The 25,972-nt window shown below is 45.0% G+C and overlaps 1 protein-coding gene and 1 non-coding gene across 3 annotated transcripts; one reads left to right on the forward strand and one right to left on the reverse strand.

Annotated features, from left to right (window-relative positions):
• Window positions 1-1,644: 1,644 nt before the first annotated feature.
• Window positions 1,645-12,325, reverse strand: rnaseh2b (ribonuclease H2, subunit B). Of its 2 annotated transcripts, XM_014174287.2 has the most exons (11): window positions 12,104-12,325; window positions 11,595-11,666; window positions 11,311-11,418; window positions 11,140-11,216; window positions 8,117-8,231; window positions 7,762-7,826; window positions 5,542-5,647; window positions 3,914-3,995; window positions 3,507-3,552; window positions 3,052-3,129; window positions 1,645-2,262 (listed from the first exon to the last, which is right to left on the reverse strand). In XM_014174287.2, exons 1-11 carry the CDS (start codon window positions 12,165-12,167, stop codon window positions 2,152-2,154), a joined length of 924 nt encoding a protein of 307 aa, XP_014029762.1. In that variant the 5' UTR covers window positions 12,168-12,325; the 3' UTR covers window positions 1,645-2,151. The 2 variants fall into 2 exon arrangements, with proteins under 2 accessions (XP_014029762.1, XP_014029763.1); XM_014174288.2 differs by lacking the exon at window positions 3,052-3,129.
• Window positions 12,326-21,461: 9,136 nt separating this feature from the next.
• Window positions 21,462-21,537, forward strand: trnat-ugu (transfer RNA threonine (anticodon UGU)). The gene has a single exon. It is a non-coding gene; the product is annotated as a tRNA-Thr (tRNA).
• The last annotated feature ends 4,435 nt before the right edge of the window (window positions 21,538-25,972 follow it).

The raw sequence follows: 25,972 nt of genomic DNA on the forward strand, positions 1-25,972 counted from the left end.
CTGCTGGTTACCTACAGTAATCTGAGACCACATGTTGTACTCCTGCTGGTTACCTACAGTAATCTGAGACCACATGTTGTACTCCTGCTGGTTATCTACAGTAATCTGAGACCACATGTTGTACTCCTGCTGGTTATCTACAGTAATCTGAGACCACATGTTGTACTCCTGCTGGTTACCTACAGTAATCTGAGACCACATGTTGTACTCCTGCTGGTTATCTACAGTAATCTGAGACCACATGTTGTACTCCTGCTGGTTACCTACAGTAATCTGAGACCACATGTTGTACTCCTGCTGGTTACCTACAGTAATCTGAGACCACATGTTGTACTCCTGCTGGTTACCTACAGTAATCTGAGACCACATGTTGTACTCCTGCTGGTTATCTACAGTAATCTGAGACCACATGTTGTACTCCTGCTGGTTACCTACAGTAATCTGAGACCAGATGTTGTACTCCTGCTGGTTATCTACAGTAATCTGAGACCACATGTTGTACTCCTGCTGGTTACCTACAGTAATCTGAGACCACATGTTGTACTCCTGCTGGTTATCTACAGTAATCTGAGACCACATGTTGTACTCCTGCTGGTTATCTACAGTAATCTGAGACCACATGTTGTACTCCTGCTGGTTATCTACAGTAATCTGAGACCACATGTTGTACTCCTGCTGGTTATCTACAGTAATCTGAGACCACATGTTGTACTCCTGCTGGTTATCTACAGTAATCTGAGACCACATGTTGTACTCCTGCTGGTTACCTACAGTAATCTGAGACCACATGTTGTACTCCTGCTGGTTACCTACAGTAATCTGAGACCACATGTTGTACTCCTGCTGGTTACCTACAGTAATCTGAGACCACATGTTGTACTCCTGCTGGTTACCTACAGTAATCTGAGACCACATGTTGTACTCCTGCTGGTTACCTACAGTAATCTGAGACCACATGTTGTACTCCTGCTGGTTACCTACAGTAATCTGAGACCACATGTTGTACTCCTGCTGGTTACCTACAGTAATCTGAGACCACATGTTGTACTCCTGCTGGTTATCTACAGTAATCTGAGACCACATGTTGTACTCCTGCTGGTTACCTACAGTAATCTGAGACCAGATGTTGTACTCCTGCTGGTTATCTACAGTAATCTGAGACCACATGTTGTACTCCTGCTGGTTACCTACAGTAATCTGAGACCACATGTTGTACTCCTGCTGGTTACCTACAGTAATCTGAGACCAGATGTTGTACTCCTGCTGGTTACCTACAGTAATCTGAGACCACATGTTGTACTCCTGCTGGTTACCTACAGTAATCTGAGACCACATGTTGTACTCCTGCTGGTTATCTACAGTAATCTGAGACCACATGTTGTACTCCTGCTGGTTATCTACAGTAATCTGAGCGCTCAGTAAAGAAGAGTGGGAGCAGCAAGTTTGAACATGTACCATAATATACTCCAACCTTGAAAGAATAGTAACTATTCATTATTTTAGGCTTTGTCCTCTGCCTCTCTCAATGTGCATCAGCCCTGCCTCTCAATGCAAATTCAAATCACTTCGCTCCAGATGAGTTTCCTGCATCATCCCTATTGTCTGGAGATACAACCCTTTTCAAGGACAAAACAAAAGGACAAAAATAGTTATTTTCTTTATTACCAAAAGCACGTGTGCGTGCACACACACTGTAGACACACAGACCGACAGACACACACACACACACACACACACACAGACATACACTGCACTGACACACCGACCGACCGGCACACACTGACAAAACAAAAGGACAAAGTGCTATTTTTTAGAGCCCTATATAAAGGGCTCTAAAATACACTCTAGACACACACTGTAGACACACACCGACAGACACACACTAGACACCGACCGACATACACACAGACCGACAGACACACACTCTGTAGACGCACACCGACAGACACACACACTAGACACGCACACCGACAGACACCCACACACTAGACACCCACACAGACCGACAGAAACACACACTGTAGACACGCACACCGACCGACAAACAAACAAACAGACACACACACACACACACACACACACACACACACACACACACACACACACACACACACACACACACACACACACACAGCTGTATCATCCTAACATTCATTTTTTCTCTGCCTTGCCCTTGGGGCTGAAGAATGCAGACATGCTCTTCATGCCTGTTTTGTCCACCTTGGCCAGGGTCTTCTGTGCAGCACTCATCTTCTTGGGCGGCTGGGGGATGAGAAGAGAGAGTCAATAGCATTGCTCATCTGCCTTGAGTGAAGATGGCTGAAATGTTATTACATATCAGCATAGCTCATTTCCAGACAGACGTTACTTGTAGGCCTCTGCACTGCATTGCTTTAAACTGCAATCACGTAGACTGGTTTAGCTTGACAGAAAATTATATACGGGGCTCTAAAATACATTTATATAAAAGGCTCTAAAATACATTTTCGTTGATAGCACTGCTGCTCCCAATTTAAAGTTAGGAGCACCACATCAAATTTAGCAGCCCCAGAAAATGTTTTTATTGATAGACTGGTTATCAATGTGAATTCTAGCTTCTGCTGAAGCACGTTGTTCCCTAGAAACTAATACCTAACTCTGTAAATTAGTTTAACTAAAATGTTGATACAAATACCTGTCATTGAAATTAAAAAGATTTGTGAAATATTAGGTTTCTACTGTTTCCTATAGACAACTGTACACTCTGTTTAAGAATGTCAGGTTTGTGATGAGGACATGCAAATCTGTCACTCAATCATTGCTATGATCATTGATCACCTGAAGAAGCTATGCCTTTTCCTTTCTTTCTGTGCCCCCACATGTTTTGGATATACTGTTAGTTACCAGGTCCAGGTTGTTAACTAGCTAGCTAATGAGGTAACATGAGATTTAGTAAGGTACGGGAAACCTATCACTACCTATAAAACTGTTCGATAAACAAATTCCTGCAAGAGTCCCCCCCTCATTTCTCTCCTTGGTCCCTTCGTGCAGACTGCCCCTAATCTCACTCACTTTGCGGGAGAAATCGGAGCTGTTGAATTTGGTGTAGTCCTCTCCTGCCTCCAATGGTTTGTCAGTCAGTTTCCGCTTCTGCCGACCGAACACGGCACTTACAGTTAGCTGTACTTTCCACTCAGAACACCGACCGTCACATCCCAGACACACGACACAGACAAGCCAGGGACACGCAAGATACCGTGACTACCGCAAACCCACCAACCACACCCACCAACACACGTGAAACAGGAATAAAAACACACTAATCTACTGCTACACTGCAACCATCAGGTGAATGTCAATAGAACACAGTTGAAAAGCCACTGGCGCTGCAATATCTAAAAGCAAGTAGTACATTTAAAAAAAAATCACAAATATTTGACCAAATAAACACATAACTTGGAACAAATATACTGTATACAAATATAACTACACAGTGTAACAACACAAAATGAAGCTGGAAAAAATACCTTTGAGGGAGGCTCCACCTCCTTAGGACTTGAGAGCTCAGGTAACCTGTCAGGAGGAAAGTGAAGGATTACTGACTCACCATCAAACTGTTACACACTAACAATACTGCTTAATGTGTTACCTTCAGTACTATCATGGTCTTAATGTCACAATCTGGCACTTGAATCACCAGTACATTTCCAGTCAAAGTGCTGCCCTGGGCACTGTGGGAGATGTGTTTTCAAAACAACTGTCACCGAGTTCTTTGAATTCTGTGGTGACTGCCTCAAACCGCCCAGTCATCTGCAGTTTCCATTCAATAAATATTACTCAGTGGCAGTTACAATGAAGCTACATAAATGTAATTCTAGATTGTGCTTTTAACATTAATACATAAAAACTAAGTATAGTCAATGTGTGTACATACTGGAGATGCTTGAGGAGGGCTTTGCTCAGGTCTTCACTGATGTACTCAGATATCAGGCCATGGGCATACCGCAGGTAGTCCTCTGTGTGATTATGAATAGAGGGTATGAGAGTTAATACCACAGCATCACATTTCATTACACAAATATAACCTTCCTATTGATATCACAGAAAACTGGGTTTACAATCTGAGCTTGTGTGAAACTCAATGTAAAACAGGAATTGGCTAAGTCTGCTGTGCTAGGTCCTGGGGCGTAGCTAGGTCCTGGGGCGTAGCTAGGTCCTGGGGCGTAGCTAGGTCCTGGGGCGTAGCTAGGTCCTGGGGCGTAGCTAGGTCCTGGAGCGTATGTACAAAATACAGCCCAAAATGTGCATGCGCCACTTCATGCAAAAGTTGGCATTCTCACGTCAATTTAGTTGACGTGAGAATATGCTCACCTCTCTGCAAACTTTAGACAATGTGTACACATCTCTGCTAGTGGTTGAAATATTGTATTGCAAGCTGGGAAGTAAGTATTTTGTGCAAATGGAGGAAATTATGAAAAGCTTGTTCATAAATAAAACAGGAAAACATATGAACAAGAATGCAGCCATTTGCCATTAGTGAGAAAACCCAAAAAATTATCTGTAGAATTTAAAATAGACATATGAATATTTATCCTATTTAGTTTATTTTCATAACCATTGGAGAATAAATTATTCACCTTTTTTGCCGTGATGGGTTTATATTCCCGAAGAAGCCATACAACAAATTACCATGCGCATCTCATTTAACCTAGTAGCCTAGTAAATAAATAAGCTGTGTATTTCAAGTTTTCAATCCCATAGACAGCACATTTTATAATACAGTCAAATTTAACATTGAAGTAGCCCTATGAATACTACTGCAAGTCCTGTAATTACATTTTATTTTGAGTAGTCGGCCCTAGACAATGTCTCAGAATTTGTGGGCCGTCCATCATGTTTAGGTTGGTGGAAGAGTGGATAGAAAACATGGCTGAATCTAAATGTTCTACTGACAGGTCCACAACAAGTTCCCATTGTGTTCTCATTCCCAAACTGACACAAGTCCTTTGCCAAACACAGCAGAAATGACTGCTAAAGACTCAAACAGTCTGCCAACACAGTAAATAGACCGGTAGCTTACGTGTGGGTAGGATACAGTATTGCTGTGCGAAAGGAGCACAACATCATAGCCTATTTAATCTCAGAGCCTATAAGAAGACAGGACATAGAAAAACAATAATCTATTGACAAACTAAATATTTAACAACAATTCATCTTTTGTATGCTGTGGCCTAATGCCAACAGTTCCAAATGATACAGCAAATGACAGGCGTTATACTCATCATAAATGGTGACTGGAGGGCGTTTTACGACAGGTCATTTATAAGGGGAAACATGCGTATGGCGTGCACCAACTTTAGAAATCTATATATTTTTGCGCAGTCTTTTCAGAAATGGCGCACGGAGATATTTAGTGTGAAATGTATGCAACAGTTATAAATGAGGCCCCTGATCTCTACAAGGGTTTTGGTGCCATCCTCTGGTTCATGTTATGTATGCAGGCCAGGAAGAGCATGCCCAGGTATATAGTACTGGACCAAACTGGACTTGGGCTTGACTCACCTTCCTGGGTCTCTGACTCCTGCTTGACTCGGACATACGTCGTGGACTTTACTCCCTCTCCCACTGAGATGTTACTCTTTCTCAGGATCTTCACTGTCCTCTCAGCCTGCAACAGCAGAGACACAGCAAGACCAACACACAGTTAATGCTGTCACATCTACTGGCCATTCCCCACTCCTCTCCTGGGAACCCCCAGCATGACCATTCCCCACTCCTCTCCTGGGAACCCCCAGCATGACCATTCCCCACTCCTCTCCTGGGAACCCCCAGCATGACCATTCCCCACTCCTCTCCTGGGAACCCCCAGCATGACCATTCCCCACTCCTCTCCTGGGAACCCCCAGCATGACCATTCCCCACTCCTCTCCTGGGAACCCCCAGCATGACCATTCCCCACTCCTCTCCTGGGAACCCCCAGCATGACCATTCCCCACTCCTCTCCTGGGAACCCCCAGCATGACCATTCCCCACTCCTCTCCTGGGAACCCCCAGCATGACCATTCCCCACTCCTCTCCTGGGAACCCCCAGCATGACCATTCCCTACTCCTCTCCTGGGCTAGAACAAAACCTTGCACACCTTAGACTAGGACACCTGGGGGTACTGGGTCTATCCACAGGGGGTACTAGGACACCTGGGGGTACTGGGTCTATCCCACAGCGGGTACTAGGACACCTGAGAGTGGTACTGGGCCTATCCACAGGGGGTACTAGCACACCTTGGGGTACTAGGACACCTGGGGGTACTGGGTCTATCCACAGGGGGTACTAGGACACCTGGGGGTACTGGGCCTATCCACAGGGGGTACTAGGACACCTGGGGGTACTGGGCCTATCCACAGGGGGTACTAGGACACCTGGGGGTACTGGGCCTATCCACAGGGGGTACTAGGACACCTGGGGGTACTGGGCCTATCCACAGGGGGTACTAGGACACCTGGGGGTACTGGGCCTATCCACAGGGGGTACTAGGACACCTGGGGGTACTGGGTCTATCCACAGGGGGTACTAGGACACCTGGGGGTACTGGGCCTATCCACAGGGGGTACTAGGACACCTGGGGGTACTGGGCCTATCCACAGGGGGTACTAGGACACCTGGGGGTACTGGGTCTATCCACAGGGGGTACTAAGACACCAAGGGGTACTGGGTCTATCCACAGGGGGTACTAGGACACCTGAGGGTACTGGGTCTATCCACAGGGGGTACTAGGACACCTGGGGGTACTGGGCCTATCCACAGGGTGTACTAGGGCACCTGGGGGTACTGGGCCTATCCACAGGGTGTACTAGGGCACCTGGGGGTACTGGGTCTATCCACAGGGGGTACTAGGACACCTGGGGGTACTGGGTCTATCCACAGGGGGTACTAGGGCACCTGGGGGTACTGGGCCTATCCACAGGGGGTACTAGGACACCTGGGGGTACTGGGCCTATCCACAGGGCGTACTAGGACACCTGAGGGTACTGGGTCTATCCACAGGGGGTACTAGGACACCTGGGGGTACTGGGTCTATCCACAGGGGGTACTAGGACACCTGGGGGTACTGGGCCTATCCACAGGGGGTACTAGGACACCTGGGGGTACTGGGCCTATCCACAGGGGGTACTAGGACACCTGGGGGTACTGGGCCTATCCACAGGGGGTACTAGGACACCTGGGGGTACTGGGTCTATCCACAGCGGGTACTAGGACACCTGAGGGTACTGGGCCTATCCACAGGGGGTACTAGGACACCTGAGGGTACTGGGCCTATCCACAGGGGGTACTAGGACACCTGGGGGTACTGGGCCTATCCACAGGGGGTACTAGGACACCTGAGGGTACTGGGCCTATCCACAGGGGGTACTAGGACACCTGGGGGTACTGGGTCTATCCACAGGGGGTACTAGGACACCTGGGGGTACTGGGTCTATCCACAGGGGGTACTAGGACACCTGGGGGTACTGGGCCTATCCACAGGGGGTACTAGGTCCCCTGGGGGTACTGGGTCTATCCACAGGGGGTACTAGGACACCTGGGGGTACTGGGCCTATCCACAGGGGTACTAGAGAAAAATCATGAGACCAATGGCCTACTGGTAAAATGCACATGGGGGGGTACTTCAGGGGTCCTCCAGGCAGAGCAACATTCAGTTGTTGGTACAGTAACTGAAAAAGGTTGGGAACCACTGCAATAGAGGATGATATGGGCATATGCAGCTCATGGTGATCAACGTGTACCTTTTTCTTTAACCATTCCATGGTCCTCTCCTGGCTGTAGCGCTGAAACTTCACACTGCCCATCTCTGAAGGAGCAGCAGAAAGAGACCACAACATTACACTTGACTTCTGTGTTCACGTGCAGCTCATTCTTAGAAAATCAGAAACAATGTGACAAGAGTGTTGCAGTCTCTGAGGATCTGATATACACATTTAATCCAGCAACCATTCATGTGCGCTTCAGACTGACGTACGAGTGAGAAGCTAATTATTGGGTTGAGAGGGGTCGTAATCAGAGTTTGATAGTTGATTGTTTCTGAGGAGCACATTAACTTTCAACATTAGTTTGTTTCTGCTGAACACAGTGACCTCTGACCTTTCTCCTCAGCCACATGGTGCAGGGAGGCCTGGGAGCGTATGCAGCTCAGCAGCCTGGTGCATGCTGGGAAGTCCTCGTCCATCATTACCTGGTCCACGGGCTGGAACTTCCCCTACAGCAGAACACAGAGAAATTAAATCACAAAAAGAAGAAGACAGATGACGTCACAAAAGGGCAGAAATGACCTTGCAAAGAGAGAAAGACCGAATGATATGTCATCACGATGACCGAACAGAGATGGAATCACACAGGACAGAGATGACATCACAAAAGAGAGGAAGACAGATGACATCGCAAAGAGAGAAGGACAGGACATCGCAAAGAGAGAAAGAGAGATGAATAAAATCACAAAGGGGGAAGAGAGATCACAAAGAGAGAAAGACTGACAAAGATGTAATCATAAAGGGGAGAGATAAAGATGCAATAAAACCAATTAAATTTATTTCAAAAGTGAGTATGGTCTTATGGGCCTTACCTTAGGGTGTCCACCCAGAGTGGGTGAAAAAGCACTTTGGTGATGACATTTCACTTCCTTATGTTATAAAATACATTTTACCAAGACAAAATTTTGCAGGACATGAGCTGAATTAAATGTAAAAGGCTTGAAAATATTTTTAAAAAGATCAGGAACTTTGCATTAGAGGTCGACCGATTAAATCGGCATGGCCAATTAATTAGGGCTGATTTCAAGTTTCCATAACAATCAGTAATCGGCATTTTTGGACGCCGATTATGGCCGATTACATTGCATTCCACGAGGAGACTGCGTGGCAGGCTGACCACCTGTTACATGAGTGCAACAAGGAGCCAAGGTAAGTTGCTAGCTAGCATTAAACTTGTTTTATAAAAAAAGAATCAATCTTAACATAATCACTAGTTAACTACACATGGTTGATGATATTACTAGTTTAACTAGCTTATCCTGCGTTGCATATAATCAATGCGGTGCTTGTTAATTTATCATCGAATCACAGCCTATTTCGCCAAACGGGTGATGATTTAACAAAAGCGCAATCGCGAAAAAAGCACTGTCGTTGCACCAATGTACCTAACCATAAACATCAATGCCTTTCTTAAAATCAATACACAACTATATTTTTTTAAACCTGCATATTTAGTTAAAATAAATTAATTTTAGCAGGCAATATTAACTAGGGAAATTGTGTCACTTCTCTTGCGTTCAGTGCAAGCAGAGTCAGGGTATATGCAACAGTTTGGGCCGACTGGCTCGTTGCGAACTGTGTGAAGACCATTTCTTCCTAACAAAGACCGTAATTAATGTGCCAAAATTTTACATAATTATGACATAACATTGAAGGTTGTACAATGTAACAGCAATATTTAGTCTTAGGGTTGCCACCCGTTAGATAAAACACGTAACAGTTCCGTATTTCACTGAAAGAAAAAACGTTTTGTTTTCAAAATGATAGTTTCCGGATTTGACCATATTAATGACCAAAGGCTCGTATTTCTGTGTTTATTATATTATAATTAAGTCTATGATTTGATATTTGATAGAGCAGTCGGACTGAGCGGTGGTAGGCAGCAGCAGGTTCGTAAGCATTCATTCAAACTAGAGGTCGACCGATTATGATTTTTCAACGCCGATACCGATACCGGTTATTGGATGGACCCCCCCCAAAAAAAGCCGGTACCGATTAAATCGGCCAATTTTTTTGTATTTATTTATTTGTAATAATGGCAATTACAACAATACTGAATGAACACTTATTTTAACTTAAAATAATACATCAATAAAATCAATTTAGCCTCAAATAAATAATGAAACATGTTCAATTTGGTTTAAATAATGCAAAAACAAAGTGTTGGAGAAGAAAGTAAAAGTGCAATATGTGCCATGTAAAAAAGCTAACGTTTAAGTTCCTTGCTCAGAACATGAGAACATATGAAAGCTGGTGGTTCCTTTTAACATGAGTCTTCAATATTCCCAGGTAAAATGTTTTAGGTTGTAGTTATTATAGGAATTATAGGACTATTTATCTCTATACGATTTGTATTTCATATACCTTTGACTATTGGATGTTCTTATAGGCACTTTAGTATTGCCAGTGTAACAGTATAGCTTCCGTCCCTCTCCTCGCTCCTACCTGGGCTCGAACCAGGAACACATCGACAACAGCCACCCTCGAAGCAGCGTTACCCATGCAGAGGAAGGGAAACAACTACTCCAAGTCTCAGAGCGAGTGACGTTTGAAACGCTATTAGCGCGCACCCAGCTAACTAGCTAGCCATTTCACATCGGTTACACCAGCCAAATCTTGGGAGTTGACAGGCTTGAAGTCATAAACAGCGCAATGCATTGCGAAGGGCTGTTTGAATGAATGCTCACGAGCGTCCTGCTGCCTATCACCGCTCAGTCTGACTGCTCTATCAAATCATAGACTTAATTATAACATAATAACACACAGATATGGTCGAATCCGGAAACTATCATCTCGAAAACAAAACGTGTTCATTCAGTATTGTTGTAATTGTCATTATTACAAATGTATATATAAAAATCGGCCGATTAATCGGTATCGGGGGTTTTGGGTCCTCCAAAAATCGGTGTTGAAAAATCATAATCGGTCGACCTCTACTTTGCATTAATATGAACAGTGTATACTAAAATATGAAAAAACTTGATGTCATGTCTCAAAAACAATATCTATTTTACCTCTATATTGTTTTATGTCCCCTAGATTACAAAAGAAAGATAACGAGTTCAATAGTAAGCCTGTCAGGTAGCCTTTATTCTCACACAGCATCCAGCCTAGCTGACAAGGTGCTATTTTCCTGATTTACAGTATGACCACTTTTTTCCTCTGGCCTCCATTGATTTAGTAATTTTGACCATCCTACAAGGGTAAAAACTCCAATAAGTTTTGAACGGATTATGAAAGAGACATTTGAACATTGAAGGTTTGAACATTGGTTTTCTTAGAGGATTATCTACACAATAAAGATAGTATTTTGGACAATGGTCAAAAGATGCGTTTTTGATTGGACACACTACTTACCTCTTTACCTGCTTTGATCAAGTAGGGCAACAGTAGGTAGAGGGGATCCATTGGAGTGATATACAGAAGTCTCCCATCTGTTCAAAATCAAATTATTACATTTGAATCTTCAACACCACAATGTATTAAGACTGGTTAAGCTTAACTACCTATCATCTGACTGGAAATTACCTCTCTGTACAGTCTGGCCAATGAACCAGGAGTGGAAGTCCTCGTTAAAGGCTTTGACCTCATACAGCTGCACATCACCACTGCCCAACAGGTACAAAGACGCTGCATCTAGAAAAGTAAAAATAGATAGTTAGCTAATTTCACTAGATAGAGTAAAGAGAAAGCTAGCTACCACTTTGGAGAATGCTTTTTTTCAATGCTTTTGACTTTCATAGTTTTGCTTGGAATGAGCGTTAGTTTACGTTGCGTCTGTGTAAAATGTGCTATTGATGCTCACTAGCTACCTGTTGAAGGGTTCCTAAGCCGGATGAAAGTGGGGTCACTGTCATCTTTCTTTGGTATTTCCACTGCAGAGTCTGTGTGGACAAAGAAATACACAAATACATGACATGCTGCTGCTGCTGTTGTCACCGATGCAGCCCACTGCTGGACGCGAAACTGTGTTGCAAGTGGAGCTGCTCCAATTAGATAACGATGGATCTAGCTCTAGTTTAGATCATTGTAATATGGATGTGTAGCTATCGTGAAGTTGCGCTAACTCGGCTACGATGGATCATGCAACAACAACTGCCATTGTAGTAGCTGGAAAGACGAACCAGCAATGACAGTAACTTAGCTACATTCTGTCTAAACTACTATAACTAGCTATTTCGTTAACTACGTTAGACCACAGGTTAGTTATACACATATGTTATACCACAGATATAACAATTACTTTTACAATATTAAGTTATGCACAGATGAAAGTGATATTAGTAAACTAACGTTAGCGAGCTACAGTTGCCTAATTTACCTGCAGCAACAACAACCCATCTGTCGTTTTGTGAATGTGGTGTCCGCTTCTTTTTAGTGGTCATTTTGATCTCGGCTAGCTAGCTAGTTAAAATGGCAAGCAACAATTTAAAAGTGTATTTTTTGTTAAGAAGATAGCACGCTAGCTGGTTGTTGACAGCGCAACAAATCAGCCTCTCGTCAGCAGCACAAAAAAAAGTACTTCCGTGTCACGGAATTTGGGAAATGTGAAAATAAAAGTCCCCCACGTAGTAGGAGAAAAGTCGCAATAACCTGTAATTATTAATTATATATGACAATAATTAGAGTAGCAGCAGCATAAGAGGGGGTTTGAGGGTGGGAGGTGGCGGGACACAATGCAAATAGTCCGGGTAGCCAATGTGCGGGGGCACCGGTTATTTGGGCTAATTGAAGTAATATGTACAAGAATGTGTAGTTAAAATGGTGTTCATTTGATTACCTGTTCAGGAGTCTTATGGCTTGGGGGTAAAAGCTGTTGAGAAGCCTTTTGGTCCTAGACTTGGTGCTCCAGTACCGCTTGCCATGCGGTAGCAGAGAAAACAGTCTATGACTGGGGTGGCTGGAGGCTGGAGACAATTTTTAGGGACTTCCTGTGACACTGCCTGGTGTAGAGGTCCTAGATAGCAGGCAGCTTAGCCCTAGTGATGTACTGGGCCGTACGCACTACCCTCTGTAGTGCCTTGTGGTCGGAGGCTGAGCAGTTGCCATACCAGGCAGTGATGCAACCAGTCAGGATGCTCTCGATGGTGCAGCTGCAGAACCATTTGAGGATCTGAGGACCCATGCAAAATCTTTTCAGTCTCCTGAAGGGGAATAGATTTTGTCGTGCCCTCTTCACGACTGTCTTGGTGTTCTTGGACCATGTTAGTTTGTTGTTGATGTGGACACCAAGGAACTTGAACCCCTCAACCTGCTCCACTGCAGCCCCATCGATGAGAATGGGGGTGGGCTCGGTCATCCTTTTCCTGTAGTCCACAATCATCTCCTTTGTCTTGATCACGTTGAGGGAGAGGTTGTTGTCCTGGCACCACACGGACAGGTCTCTGACTTCCTCCCTATAGGCTGTCTCATCGTTGTCGGTGATCAGGCCTACCACTGTTGTGTCATCGGCAAACTTAATGATGGTGTTGGAGTCGTGCCTGGCCGTGCAGTCATGAGTGAACAGGGAGTACAGGAGGGGACTGAGCATGCACCCCTGAGGGGCCCCCATGTTGAGGATCAGCGTGGCGGATGTGTTGTTACCTACCCTTACCACCTGGGGGGCAGCCCGTCAGGAAGTCCAGGATCCAGTTGCAGAGGGAGGTGTTTAGTCCCAGGGTCCTTAGCTTATTGGTGAGCTTTGAGGGCACTATGGTGTTGAACGCTGAGCTGTAGTCAATGAATAGCATTCTCACATAGGTGTTCTTTTTGTCCAGGTGGGAAAGGGCAGTGTGGAGTGCAATAGAGATTGCATCATCTGTGGATCTGTTTGGGTGGTATGCAAATTGAAGTGTGTCTAGGGTTTCTGGGATAATGGTGTTGATGTGTGCCTTTCGAAGCACTTCATGGCTACAAACGTGAGGGCTACAGGTTGGTAGTCATTTAGGCAGGTTACCTTAGTGTTCTTGGGCACAGGCACTATGGTGGTCTGCTTAAAATATGTTGGTATTACAGACTCAGACAGGGAGAGGTTGAAAATGTCAGTGAAGACACTTGCCAGTTGGTCAGCGCATGGTCGCAGTACACGTCCTGGTAATCTGTCTGGCCCTGCGGCCTTGTGAATGTTGACCTGTTTAAAGGTCTTACTCACATCGGCTGTGGAGAGCGTGATCACACAGTCTTCCAGAACAGCTGGTGCTCTCATGCATGTTTCAGTTTTATTTCCCTCGAAGCAAGCATAGAAGTAGTTTAGCTCATCTGGTAGGCCCGTGTCACTGGGCAGCTCTCGGCTGTGCTTCCCTTTGTAGTATGTAATGGTTTGCAAGCCCTGCCACATCCGGCGAGCTACAGAGCCGGTGTAGAACGATTCGATCTTAGTCCTGTATTGATGCTTTGCCTGTTTGATGGTTCGTCGGAGGGCAAAGCGCTGTTCTATCCTGCCGGTGCAGCGTATAGCCAGCTGTATGTTGATAGTGTCGTCGTTCAGCCACATCTCCGTGAAGCATAAGATATTACAGTTTTGAATGTCCCATTGGTAGTTTAATCTTCCGCGTAGGTCATCTATTTTTTTGTCCAAAGATTGCACGTTTGCAAGCAGAATGGAAGGAAGTGGGGGTTTATTCAATCGCCTGCGAATTCTCAGAAGTGGACAAGTTCTCCCTGAAGAAAAGTATTAATATATATATATATATATATATATATATATAGTCCCTATATATTTATTTATATATTCAACATGGTTCCTAATGTTTTGTACACAGAGATTCCATAGCATACATTAAATACATACCAATCTCTCAATGTGCTCCGCCTTATAATATACGTTATCTTATATAAAGTAGTAATTCTCATTAGTTTAGATTTCCCCCTGATGTAGTTATAATTTTGTAACATAATTCTTACATTGTGCACTATGACTATGCAAAGCTACAAAAAAAGATTGATTTCGTATAGTTTTCAAAGCGTTTTACCGCAGACTTTTATTTTGAAGGCCGAATCGGAAAACCGGAAGTATTAATGCTGCTACCTTAACGCAAATCTGCAACAAGAACTGACGGTGGGTGCAATGCTGCAACGTGAGCAGGGCACACTGGACAAAAAAGGCGGGTAACTCCCTGTCGTTCCACAACAATGTGGTCTAGTCTAGAGATTAGCGAAGGTGGGGAGGTTACATTTATATGCTAAAAAGTACAAATACATAAATATGTCGTGTGTTTTATACTTTTACCAAATTATTCAGTATAATTTTGTTTTTGACCTCTTGTTATATATTTAATTGTTTAACCTATATTTAACAAGGCAAGTGAGTTAAGAACAAATTCTTATTTACAATAACGGCCTACCCGTGCCAAACCCAAACGACGCTGGGCCAATTGTGCACCGCCCTTCATTTTTTTTAATATATATTTTTTTAACTAGGCAAGTCAGTTAAGAACAAATTCTTATTTACAATGATGGCCTAAACTATGGGACTCCCAATCAAGTTCGGTTGTGATACAGCCTGGATTCAAACCAAGGTGTCTGTAGTGACGCCTCTAGCACTGAGATGCAGTGCCTTAGACCGCTGCGCCACTCGGGAGCCTTATGGGACTCCCAATCACGGCCAGTTGTTATACAGCCTGGAACCGAACCAGGGTCTGTAGTGACGCCTCTATCCCTGAGATGCAATGCCCTAGACCGCTGCCCGGGAGTTGTAATGTTCTCAAGTGAGTCCCTTGGTCATGATTGCCTTTGTAATATTTTCACTGAGTGAACATTTGAGTGAACAGCATTTCATGGCAGGGAAATACTACAGTAAAATTAATGATTGAGGCTTTATATACAAATACAGTATTGTGTGTTTTTACTGTATGTCGGTTGTTATTAGCTACACATATAGTTGTGACCAGCAGTGGTGTAAAGTAATTAAGTAAAAATACTTTAAAGTACTACTTAAGTCGTTTTTTTTTTGGTATCTGTATTTTATTTTACTTTCCTAAAGAAAATATTCCACTTTTTACTCCATACATTAACCCTGACTCCCAAAAGTATCGTTTACATTTTGAGTGCTTAGCAGGACAGGAAAATGGTCACATTCCTGCCCTTATCAAGAGAACATCCCTGGTCATCCCTAATGCCTCTGATCTGGCGGACTCACTAAACACAAATGCTTTTTTTAAAACTTTTGATACTTAAGTATATTTAAAACCAAATACTTTTAGACTTTTACTCAAGTAGTATTTTAGTAGGTTACTTTCACTTTTACTTGAATCATTTTCTATTAAGGTATCTTTACTTTTACTCCAGTATGAAAATTGGGTACTTTTTCCATCACTGGTGACCAGTGGCACCTGTCTCAATAACAGAGTACACCAAGTTGCCTTGAGAACCAACACTCATTTACATTTGAGTAATTTAGCAGATGCTGTTATCCAGAGCGACTTACAGTTGTTGCATTCATCGTAAGAATGCTAGGTGGGTAGAACCACATATCACAGTCATAATAAGTACAATAACTACATTTCTCCTTTTTAATATGTAAATGCAACATAAAACAAAACAAGAAACACGAACAACGCACAGACTAAACACTGGAACAGAAACAATAACGCCTAGGGAAGGACCCAAAGGGAGTGACATATATAGGGAAGGTAATCAAATCAAATCAAATTTATTTATATAGCCCTTCGTACATCAGCTGATATCTCAAAGTGCTGTACAGAAACCCAGCCTAAAACCCCAAACAGCCAGCAATGCATGTGAAAGAAGCACGGTGGCTAGGAAAAACTCCCTAGGAAAAACTCCCTAGAAAGGCAAAAACCTAGGAAGAAACCTAGAGAGGAACCAGGCTATGAGGGGTGGCCAGTCCTCTTCTGGCTGTGCCGGGTGGATATTATAACAGAACATAGTCAAGATGTTAAAATGTTCATAAATGACCAGCATGGTCAAATAATAATAATCATAGTAGTTGTCGAGGGTGCAACAAGCACGTCCGGTGAACAGGTCAGGGTTCCATAGCCGAGGGCAGAACAGTTGAAACTGGAGCAGCAGCACGACCAGGTGGACTGGGGACAGCAAGGAGTCATCATGCCAGGTAGTCCTGAGGCATGGTCCTAGGGCTCAGGTCCTCGGAGAGAAAGACAGAAAGAAAGAGAGAATTAGAGAGAGCATATTTAAATCAGGAAGGTGATGGAGTCCAGGTGAGTCTGATGACGCGCAGATGCACGTAACGATGGTGACAGGTGTGCGCCATAACGAGCAGCCTGGTGACCTAGAGGCCGGAGAGGGAGCACACGTGACAGTACCCCCTCCCCGACGAGTGGCTCCGGCACGCAGGACACCGACCAAAATGACGATCCCGGGGATCAGGAGCGGACCGGTCACCTCTGCTAAGGTGCGGGAAACCTGTCAGTCCGGCTGAGACGCAGGAGCATGGTGACCTAGAGCGCCGGAGAGAATGCATACGTGACGGTACTCCCTCTCCGGCGTGTTCGGCTCCAGCCGCAGAATGCCAACCAAAGGGATGATCCCGGGGATCAGGAGCGGACCGGTCATCCCTGCTGATGCGCGGGAACCTGTTGCCGGCTGTGGCGCGGGAACCTGACAGACCGGCTGAGGCATGAGAACCTGATGAGCCGGTGGAAGCAGGGGAGCCTGGCAATCCGGCGAAGGCATGAAAGCCCGACAAGCCGGCTGAGGCAGGGGAGCCTGGGGATCTGTCTGAGGCATGAGAGCCTGTAGCGGCTCCCGAACCCGACATCATTCCCACCAGAAAAAAATAAAAAAATAAAAAAACACTCCCTGATGCTAAGGTGAAGTGTTATTCTGTAACGAGTGCACGTAGAGTCGGGAAGCAAGTTCAGGGAGTGAGTGTTTTAATAAATAAACACAACTAAATACAAAACAAGAAACACAAACAACGCACAGACATGACACTGGAACATAAACAATAACGCCTCGAGATGAAACCAAGGGGAGTGACATATGTAGGGCAGGTAATGAAGGAGGCAATGGTGTTCAGGTGAGTGTCATTATGCGCTGATGCGCGTAACAGTGGTGACAGGTGTGCGCCTTAACGAGCAGCCTGGTGACCTAGAGGCCGGAGAGGGAGTACACGTGACAGTACCCCCTCCCCGACGCGCAGCTCCAGCCGCAGGACACCTACCAAGATGACGATCCCGGGGATCAGGAGCGGACAGGTCACCTCTGCTAAGGTGCGGGAACCTGTCGATCCAGCTGAGGCACGGGAGCATGGCAACCTAGAGCACCGGAGACAGAGCATATGTGACAGTAACCCCTCCCCGGCGCGTTCGGCTCCAGCCGCAGGACGCCAACCATAGGGACGATCCCGGAGTTCAGGAGTGGAAATCTGATGAACCGGCTGAGGAGTGAGAGCCTGATGAGCCGACTGAGGAGTGAGAGCCTGATGAGCCGGCTGAGGAGTGAGAGCCTGATGAGACGGCTGAGACCTCCCCGGTACCTCCGGTCCTGACACCCAGACCCAACACCACCTCCAACGCAAAAACAAAAAAACTCCCTGATGCTTCCCTTTGATGAGGCGTCATTCTGGAACAAGTGTGCTGAGAGTCGGGAAGCAAGTTCAGGGAGTGAGTGTTTTAATAAATAAATGCAACATAAACAAAACAAGAAACACGAACAATGCACAGACTAAACACTGGAACAGAAACAATAACACCTGGGGAAGGAACCAAAGGGAGTGACATATATAGGAAAGGTAATCAGGGAAGTGATGGAGTCCAGGTGAGTCTGATGACACGCAGGTGCCCGTCACGATAGTGACAGGTGTGCGCCATAACGAGCAGCCTGGTGACCTAGAGGCCAGAGAGGTAGCACACGTGACACTCCTCAATAAAGGCAGAGTTAGTAAGGGGAGGTGGGAAGTCAAGTGTGAGTGTTAGTTCACAAAAGTTTATTTAATTTATTGAAATGTTTTGTTGTGGGGGCTGGTCGGGGTGAGGAAGCGGTGCGAGGGGGTTTCTGTGGGATTATTTAAGATAGTCATTGAAGAGGTAGGGTTTCAAGGTTTGTTTTTGGAAGATGGGCAGGGACTCTGCTGTCGTAGCTTTGGGGGAAGCTGGTTCCACCATTGGGGTGCCAGATCATAGAAGAGCTTGGACTGGGCTGAGCAGGAGTTGCTCTCCCATAGCAGTGGGATGGCCAAGAGACCAGAGGTGGCAGAACGGAGTGCTCGGGTTGGGGTGTAGGGTTTTAGTATAGCCTGAAGGTAGGAAGGGGCAGTTCCTCTTGCTGCTCCGTAGGTAAGTATCATGGTCTTGTAGTGGATGCCACCTTTGACTGGAAGCCATTGGAGTGTGCGGAGGAGCAGGGTGACATGGGAGAAGTTGGGAAGGTTGGACACCAGACAGGCTGCAGCATTCTGGATAAGTTGCATGGGTTTGATGGCACTAGCTGGTAGCTCAGCCAACAGCGAGTTGCAGTAGTCCAGATGGGAAATAAAAGTGTATGGATTAGGACCTGCGCCGAATCCTGTGTGAGGTAGGGTCGTACTCTACGGATGTTGTAGAGCATGAACCTGCTGGAGCTGGACAATGATTTGATGTTTGCAGAGAACAATAGAGTGTTGTCCAGGGTCAGGCCAAGGTTCTTTGCACTCTCAGAGGGGGGCACCATGGAATTGTCAACCGTGATGGAGATGTCTTGGAGCAGGTAGGCCTTCCCCAGGAGGAAGAGCAGCTCCGTCTTGTTGAGGTTGAGCTTGAGGTGGTGGGCCGACATTCAAGCTGAGATATCTGCCAGGTAAGCAGAGATGCGTGTCGCCACCTGGGTGTCAAAAGGGGGGAATAAGAAAAGTAGTTGACTGTCATCTGCATAGGAATGACCATGTGAAGATATAATGGAGCCAAGTGACTTGGTGTATAGAGAGAAGAGGAAAGGGCCTAGAACTGAGCCCTGAGGGACACCAGTAGTGAGAGTACATGTTGCAGACACAGATCCTCTCCAAGTCACCTGGTAGGAGCTGCCTGACAGGTAGGATGCAATCCAAGAGTGTGCAGAGCCTGAGACGCCCAGCCCTGAGAGGGTGGAGAGGAGGATCTTATGGTTCACGGTGTTGAAGGCAGTGGATAGATCTAGGACAATGAGAACAGAGGAGTGAGAGTCAGCTTTGGCAGTGCGGAGAGCCTCCGTGACACAGAGAAGAGCAGTATCGGTTGAGTGACCTGTCTTGAAGCCTGACTGGTTAGGGTCAAGAAGATCGTTCTGAGAGAGATAGCAAAGTGTAGGTCATAGACAGCAACCTCAAGTGTTTTGGAAAGAAAAGAAAGAAGGGATACTTGTCTGTAGTTTTTGACATTAGAGCAGGATTTCATCTGGAGAGAGAGGGGAGAAAGAGGTCAAGACATAGGGCAATTCTGTGTGAGTGGGACCAGTGGACTCAACAGGCTGACTGAATAAGAAACGGATGCTGTGAACCTTCTTTTCAAAGTGGTTGACAAAGTCGTCCGCAGAGAGGGAGGAGGGAGTGGGAGGGGTGGAGGATTAAAGAGAGAGGAGAAGCTTGACATTTTTAGTGATAGAAAGTGGTTTTAGCAGTGCATACAGAGGAAGAGAAGGTAAAGAGGAGAGAGTGAAAAGATGATAGGTCCTCCGGAAATGTAGTTTTCCTCCATTTTCGCTCAGCTGCCCGCAGCCCTGTTCTGTAAGCCTGCAATGAGTCACTCAGCCACAGAGCAGCAGGGGAGGGCCGAGCCGGCCAGGAGGTATGGGGACAGTGCGAGTCATAGGATGAGGAAAGGGAGTAGAGTAGGGTTGAAGATACAGAATCAGGAGACCGGAAGGTGAAGGATTTAACAGGACTGAGAGATAATAGGATAGAAGAGGAGAGGGCAGTGGGAGAGAGAGCGCGAAGATTGCGATGGCTCGGGTTGTAGGAGAGGGGGACAGAAAAAGTTTCTGATCCCAACAAGTAGTGATCAGAGACCTGGAGGGGGATTGCAGTGAGATTAGTAGGCGAACAGCCTCTCATAGGTTACTGTAGAAGGAAGGGAAATACCCTTTGCCCTCTCCTTCTTTCTCCTCTTTTTGCATAAACAGTGGCAAGAAAAAGTATGTGAACCCTTTGGAATTCTGCATAGCGCTACTGACGAAATATTCTGTGAACAGATTAAACTAAAGTTGAGTTGTTTGGAAGGAACACACAACACTGTGTGGAGAAAAAAGCACAGCACCCCAACATCAAAATCTCATCCCAACTGTAAAGTATGGTGGAGGGAGCATCATGGTTTGAGGCTGCTTTGCTGCCTCAGGGCCTGGACAGCTTGCTATCATTGACAGAAAAATGAATTCCCAAGTTAATCAAGACATTTGCAGGAGAATGTAAGGCTCTCTGTCCGCCAATTGAAGCTCAACAGAAGTTGAGTGATGCAACAGGAGAACGACCTAAAACACAGAAGTAAATCAACAACAGAATGGCTTCAACAGAAGAAAATACGCCTTCTATAGTGGCCCAGTCAGAGTCCTGACCTCAACCCGATTGAGACGCTATGGCATTATCTCAAGAGAGTGGTTCACACCAGACATCCCAGGAATATTGTTGAACTGAAACAGTTTTGTAAAGAGGAATGGTCCAAAATTCTTCCTGACCATTGTGCTGGTCTGATCCGCAACTACAAAAAAATGTACAGTTTATGTCACACCCTGATCTGTTTCACCTGCCCTGTTTCACCTGCCCTGCCCATGTAGCCTTCCCTGTAGCTCAGTTGGTAGAGCATGGTGTTTGTAATGCCAGGGTTGTGGGTTCGATTCCCACGGGGGGCCAGCACAGGGGGAAAAAATGTATGAAATTGTCTGAAATTTCTGCATTCACTACTGTAAGTTGCTCTGGATAAGAGTGTCTGCTAAATGACTCATGTAAATGTAAAAAAAATGTCTCCATCCCCTCCAGGTGTCGCTTGTTCTTCCCAGTGTATTTATCCCTGTGTTTCCAGTCTCTCTGTGCCAGTTCGTCTTGTATGTCCAAGCCTACCAGCCGTTTTTCTGCTTTGCCATTTCTCCTTTTTCTAGTCCTCCCGGTTTTGACCCTTGCCTGTTCTGGCCTCTGTACCCGCCTGCCTGACCATTCTGCCTGCCCTGACCTCGAGCCTGCCTGCCACTCTGTACCTCCTGGACTCTGATCTGGTTATGACCTTTTGCCTGTCCACGACCATTCTCTTGCCAATTCCCTTTGGATTTATTAAACATCTGCCTCCTGTGTCTGCATTTGGGTCTCGCCTAGTGTCATGACAGTTTAAGCAGACTGTGTTTGTCTATGGTTGAGACTTAGATGAAGATCAGATCACATTTTATGATCAATTTATGCAGAAATCCAGGTTCAAATACTTTTTCTTGCCACTGTATTCTTCAAATAGCCTCTTATTCCAGTGTGGCTGACCACTGTTTCTGTGCACCTGAAAAGAGACACAGTATATTCACTCTTCAAATCAAATCAAACTTTATTTGTCACATGCGCCGAATACAGCAAGTCTAGACTTTACCATGAAATGCTTACTTACAAGCCCTTAACCAACAGTGCAGTTCAAGAAGAGTTAAGAAAATATTTACCAAATAAACTAAAGTATGTTAAAGTAACACAATAACATAACAAGGCTATATACAGAGGGTACCAGTACCGGGGTACAGGTTAGTTGAGGTAAATTGTACATACAGTTGAAGTCGGAAGTTTACATACACTTAGGCTGGAGTCATTAAAACTCGTTGTTCAACCACTCCACAAATTTCTTGTTAACAAACTATAGTACTGGCAAGTCGGTTAGGACATCTACTTTGTTCATGACACAAGTACTTTTTCCAACAATTGTTTACAGACAGATTATTTCACTTATAATTAACTGCTCTGGACTGGGGACTTTCGCTGGAGGCTCTGGACTGGGGACCGTCGCTGGACCGTCGCTGAATTTCTTACTACCTTAAAAGGTTTATATAAAAGGGTTGTACTTGTGCTCTGTATTTATGGACTGATGTCACTTCACATTGAGGGCATGTATCATTACTATTGCTCCTGTGAATGTGTCGCTGTGACCGTCCTGTCAATGCCTGTCATCACTGTTTGATATCTTTTATTGCCGGTACGTTTTACCGTATTTTTGTTATTTTCCTAACACAACGCATTTATACTATATGATCACTTTGTGCATTGGGTCTGAGAGAGATATTCTGAGAGTAGTGAACGTGTGGCTGTGACCATCCTGTCAATGCCTGTCATCACAGTTTAATATATTTTACTGCCGCTAAAAACCAAGTCACCTGAAGTGTGGGTATCCGTGTGCCTTTCTTCTGGCTGGCTATATGAAGTTGGTTACATCACTTCAATGAGAGAATTGCAAATACTTAAAAAATATATGTACACTACCGTTCAAAAGTTTGGGATCACTTTGAAATGTCCTTGTTTTTGAAAGAAAAGCTATTTTTTTGTCCATTAAAATAACATCAAATTGATCAGAAATACAGTGTAGACATTGTTAATGTTGTAAATGACTATTGCAGCTGGAAACGGCAGATTTTTTTGAGGCTGGTGTTTTGCAGGTACTATTTAATGAAGCTGCCAGTTGAGGACTTGTGAGGCACATGTTTCTCCAACTAGACACTCGAATGTGCTTGTCCTCTTGCTCAGTTGTGCACTGGGGCCTCCCACTCATCTTGGCCCCAGTACATCACTGGGGCCAAGCTTCCTGCCATCCAGGACCTATATAATAGGTGGTGTCAGAGTAAAGCCCATAAAATTGTCAGAGACTCCAGTCACCCAAGCCATGGACTGTTTTCTCTGCTACCGCATGGCAAGCGGTACCGGAGTGCCAAGTCTAGGACCAAATGGCTCCTTAACATCTGCTACCCCCAAGCCATAAGACTGCTGAACAATTAATCAAATGGTAACAGAACTATTACATTGACACCCCCACATTTGTTTTGTACACTTGTATACACACAGTCCAGAGCCTCCAGTGGCGGTTGCAGTCCAGAATCTCCAGCGGCGGTCCGCAGTCCAGAGTCTCCAGCGGCGGTCCGCAGTCCAGAGTCTCCAGCGGCAGTCCGCAGTCCAGAGTCTTCAGCGGCGGTCTGCAGCCCCGAGTCTTCAGCGGCGGTCTGCAGCCCAGAGTCTTCAGCGGCGGTCTGCAGCCCAGAGTCTTCAGCGGCGGTCTGCAGCCCAGAGTCTTCAGCGGCGGTCTGCAGCCCAGAGTCTTCAGCGGCGGCCTGCAGCCCAGAGTCTTCAGCGGCGGTCGGCAGTTCAGAGCCTCCGGCGATGACCCACGGTCTGGTTCCACCGGCGACACAGAAGCGGGGGGATCAGCGGACGGTGTGGGGGCTACGCCCCGAACCACAGCTGCCGCCAAGTATAGATGCCCACCCGGACCCTCCCCTATAGGTTCAGGTTTGCGGCCAGGAGTCCACCTTTGGGGGGGGGGGTTCCTAATCAGAGGCAGCTGTCTATCGTTGTCTCTGATTAGGAATCATACTTAGGCAGCCACCTGTAGTTGTGGGATCTTCATTTTGGACTGCTTGTTAAGCCTACAAGACGTGACGGTCATTATCATTGTTTATTCCTTTTGTTTGTAGTGTTCTGAGGTAAAATAAATACAACGATGAACACTTACCACGCTGCGCTTTGGTCCACTCCTTTTGACGATCGTGACAAACGAGCTATCCTCAACCAGGTTGGAAAGTGACAGTGAAGAGTCTGATGTTCAAGAGGTAGACATTGAGGAGGTCCAGGGAGAAGACATGGAAGCCTGAGAGGAAGACAACCAACGCTTTGACTATCATTTTATAGATGTATGTTGAAAACATTTTTGGGAGATGTGATGGATCATTGGGGATCATTCAATATTCCCTTTCTTTTGTTGTTTAGTGAAATCATCCCACGTGAAGGGTCAACTCATTTAATTAAAGTTCAATTTGTAACTAAATAGTTTTTTTTATTTCTATTGGATGGATTTAATCATTTGCAATTATGTCTACTTATGATAAGGTAAAAGGTTTATGTTTCTGTCTCCATATGATATGGTAAATATATCCAATGCAAAAAAACATCTACATTTAAATGGTACTAATATTAATTTGCATATATTTCTGTTAATTCCCATATATTCCAGTTAATTCCCACGGAAGGTTTCCACCTCTGAATATTCCCCAAAATGTGAAACCCAACAGTTAGTGACATTACAGTGCACTGACTGACTGTGCTAGTTAGCTCGTCATTAACATGGCTAGCTAAACCAGCAAACACTGGATTAACTTGCCGAAATAGGCTTTAAATACATTAATGGCAACATAAATATATACATAGTCACATTCACTAATTGCTTTTGGGATATATGAATAGACAGTACTGTGTTATACAGTTTTAAACAGTAGTTATATACAGAGGAAGGAGACACGAACCTGCTCTCAGGTTTTATTGGCATATACAGTGTTGTAACGATGTGCAAATAGTTAAAGTATAAAAGGGAAAATAAATAAACATAAATATGGGTTGTATTTACAATGGTGTTTGTTCTATATCAATTTCTCTCGGACTGAAGAGCAGGTAGACAAACTTTCCAAATAGGGGAGAAGCACTCAAAATCCATTAGTTGTTCATTCTAGGAAAATAATATAAACAAAGGTAGGCCTGAAGACCTCTCTTATTGCCAACCTTACTACAATGGCAGTAAATATTTTTATGAATTCGACAACAGATAATGAAAGGAAATGTTATTAATAGCACACCTTTTTCTGAGGTGAATGATTTCACCCACTACTCTGCGCTTGAACAGCTGGTGTTCTTTGATACTACATTGTGCGTAACGCGAGTGAGGTTAACGGATTAAATTACATTGTTGTGTCACTAATCTACACTTCCATAATGTCAAAGTAGAATCATGTTTGGAGAAATTTTAAAAAATTAATAAAAAATGTAAAGCTGAAATGTTTTGAGACAATAAGTATTCAACCCCTTTGTTATGGCAAGCACAAATAACTTCAGGAGTAAAAATGTGCTTAACAAGTCAGTTAATAAATTGCATGGACTAACTCTGTGTGCAATAATGGTGTTTAACCCCCTAGAGTCGATTGACGCACCGGCGCATAGCAAAAAAAATCCATCAAAATCTGTCGGTTTAAGCTAGAGATATGGTTTTTGCATTGGATGCGTCTCAATCCACAAACGAATGGGACCCCACTGTGGAAAGGGGAGATTCTCATGAACACAATGTTTCTC

The sequence above is a fragment of the Salmo salar genome, chromosome ssa25 (assembly GCF_905237065.1).
Source record: "Salmo salar chromosome ssa25, Ssal_v3.1, whole genome shotgun sequence".
Classification (NCBI taxonomy): Eukaryota; Metazoa; Chordata; class Actinopteri; order Salmoniformes; family Salmonidae; genus Salmo; species Salmo salar.

Coding starts and splice junctions, on each gene's coding strand:
- rnaseh2b (XM_014174287.2), bottom strand. CDS start 12,167: ATGACCACTAAAAAGAAGCGGACACCACATTCACAAAACGACAGATGG. Junction 3,996..5,541: donor GGAGTCAGAGACCCAGGAAG/GTGAGTCAAGCC, acceptor ATAATCACACAG/AGGACTACCTGCGGTATGCC. Junction 3,130..3,506: donor AGGTGGAGCCTCCCTCAAAG/GTATTTTTTCCA, acceptor TTCGGTCGGCAG/AAGCGGAAACTGACTGACAA.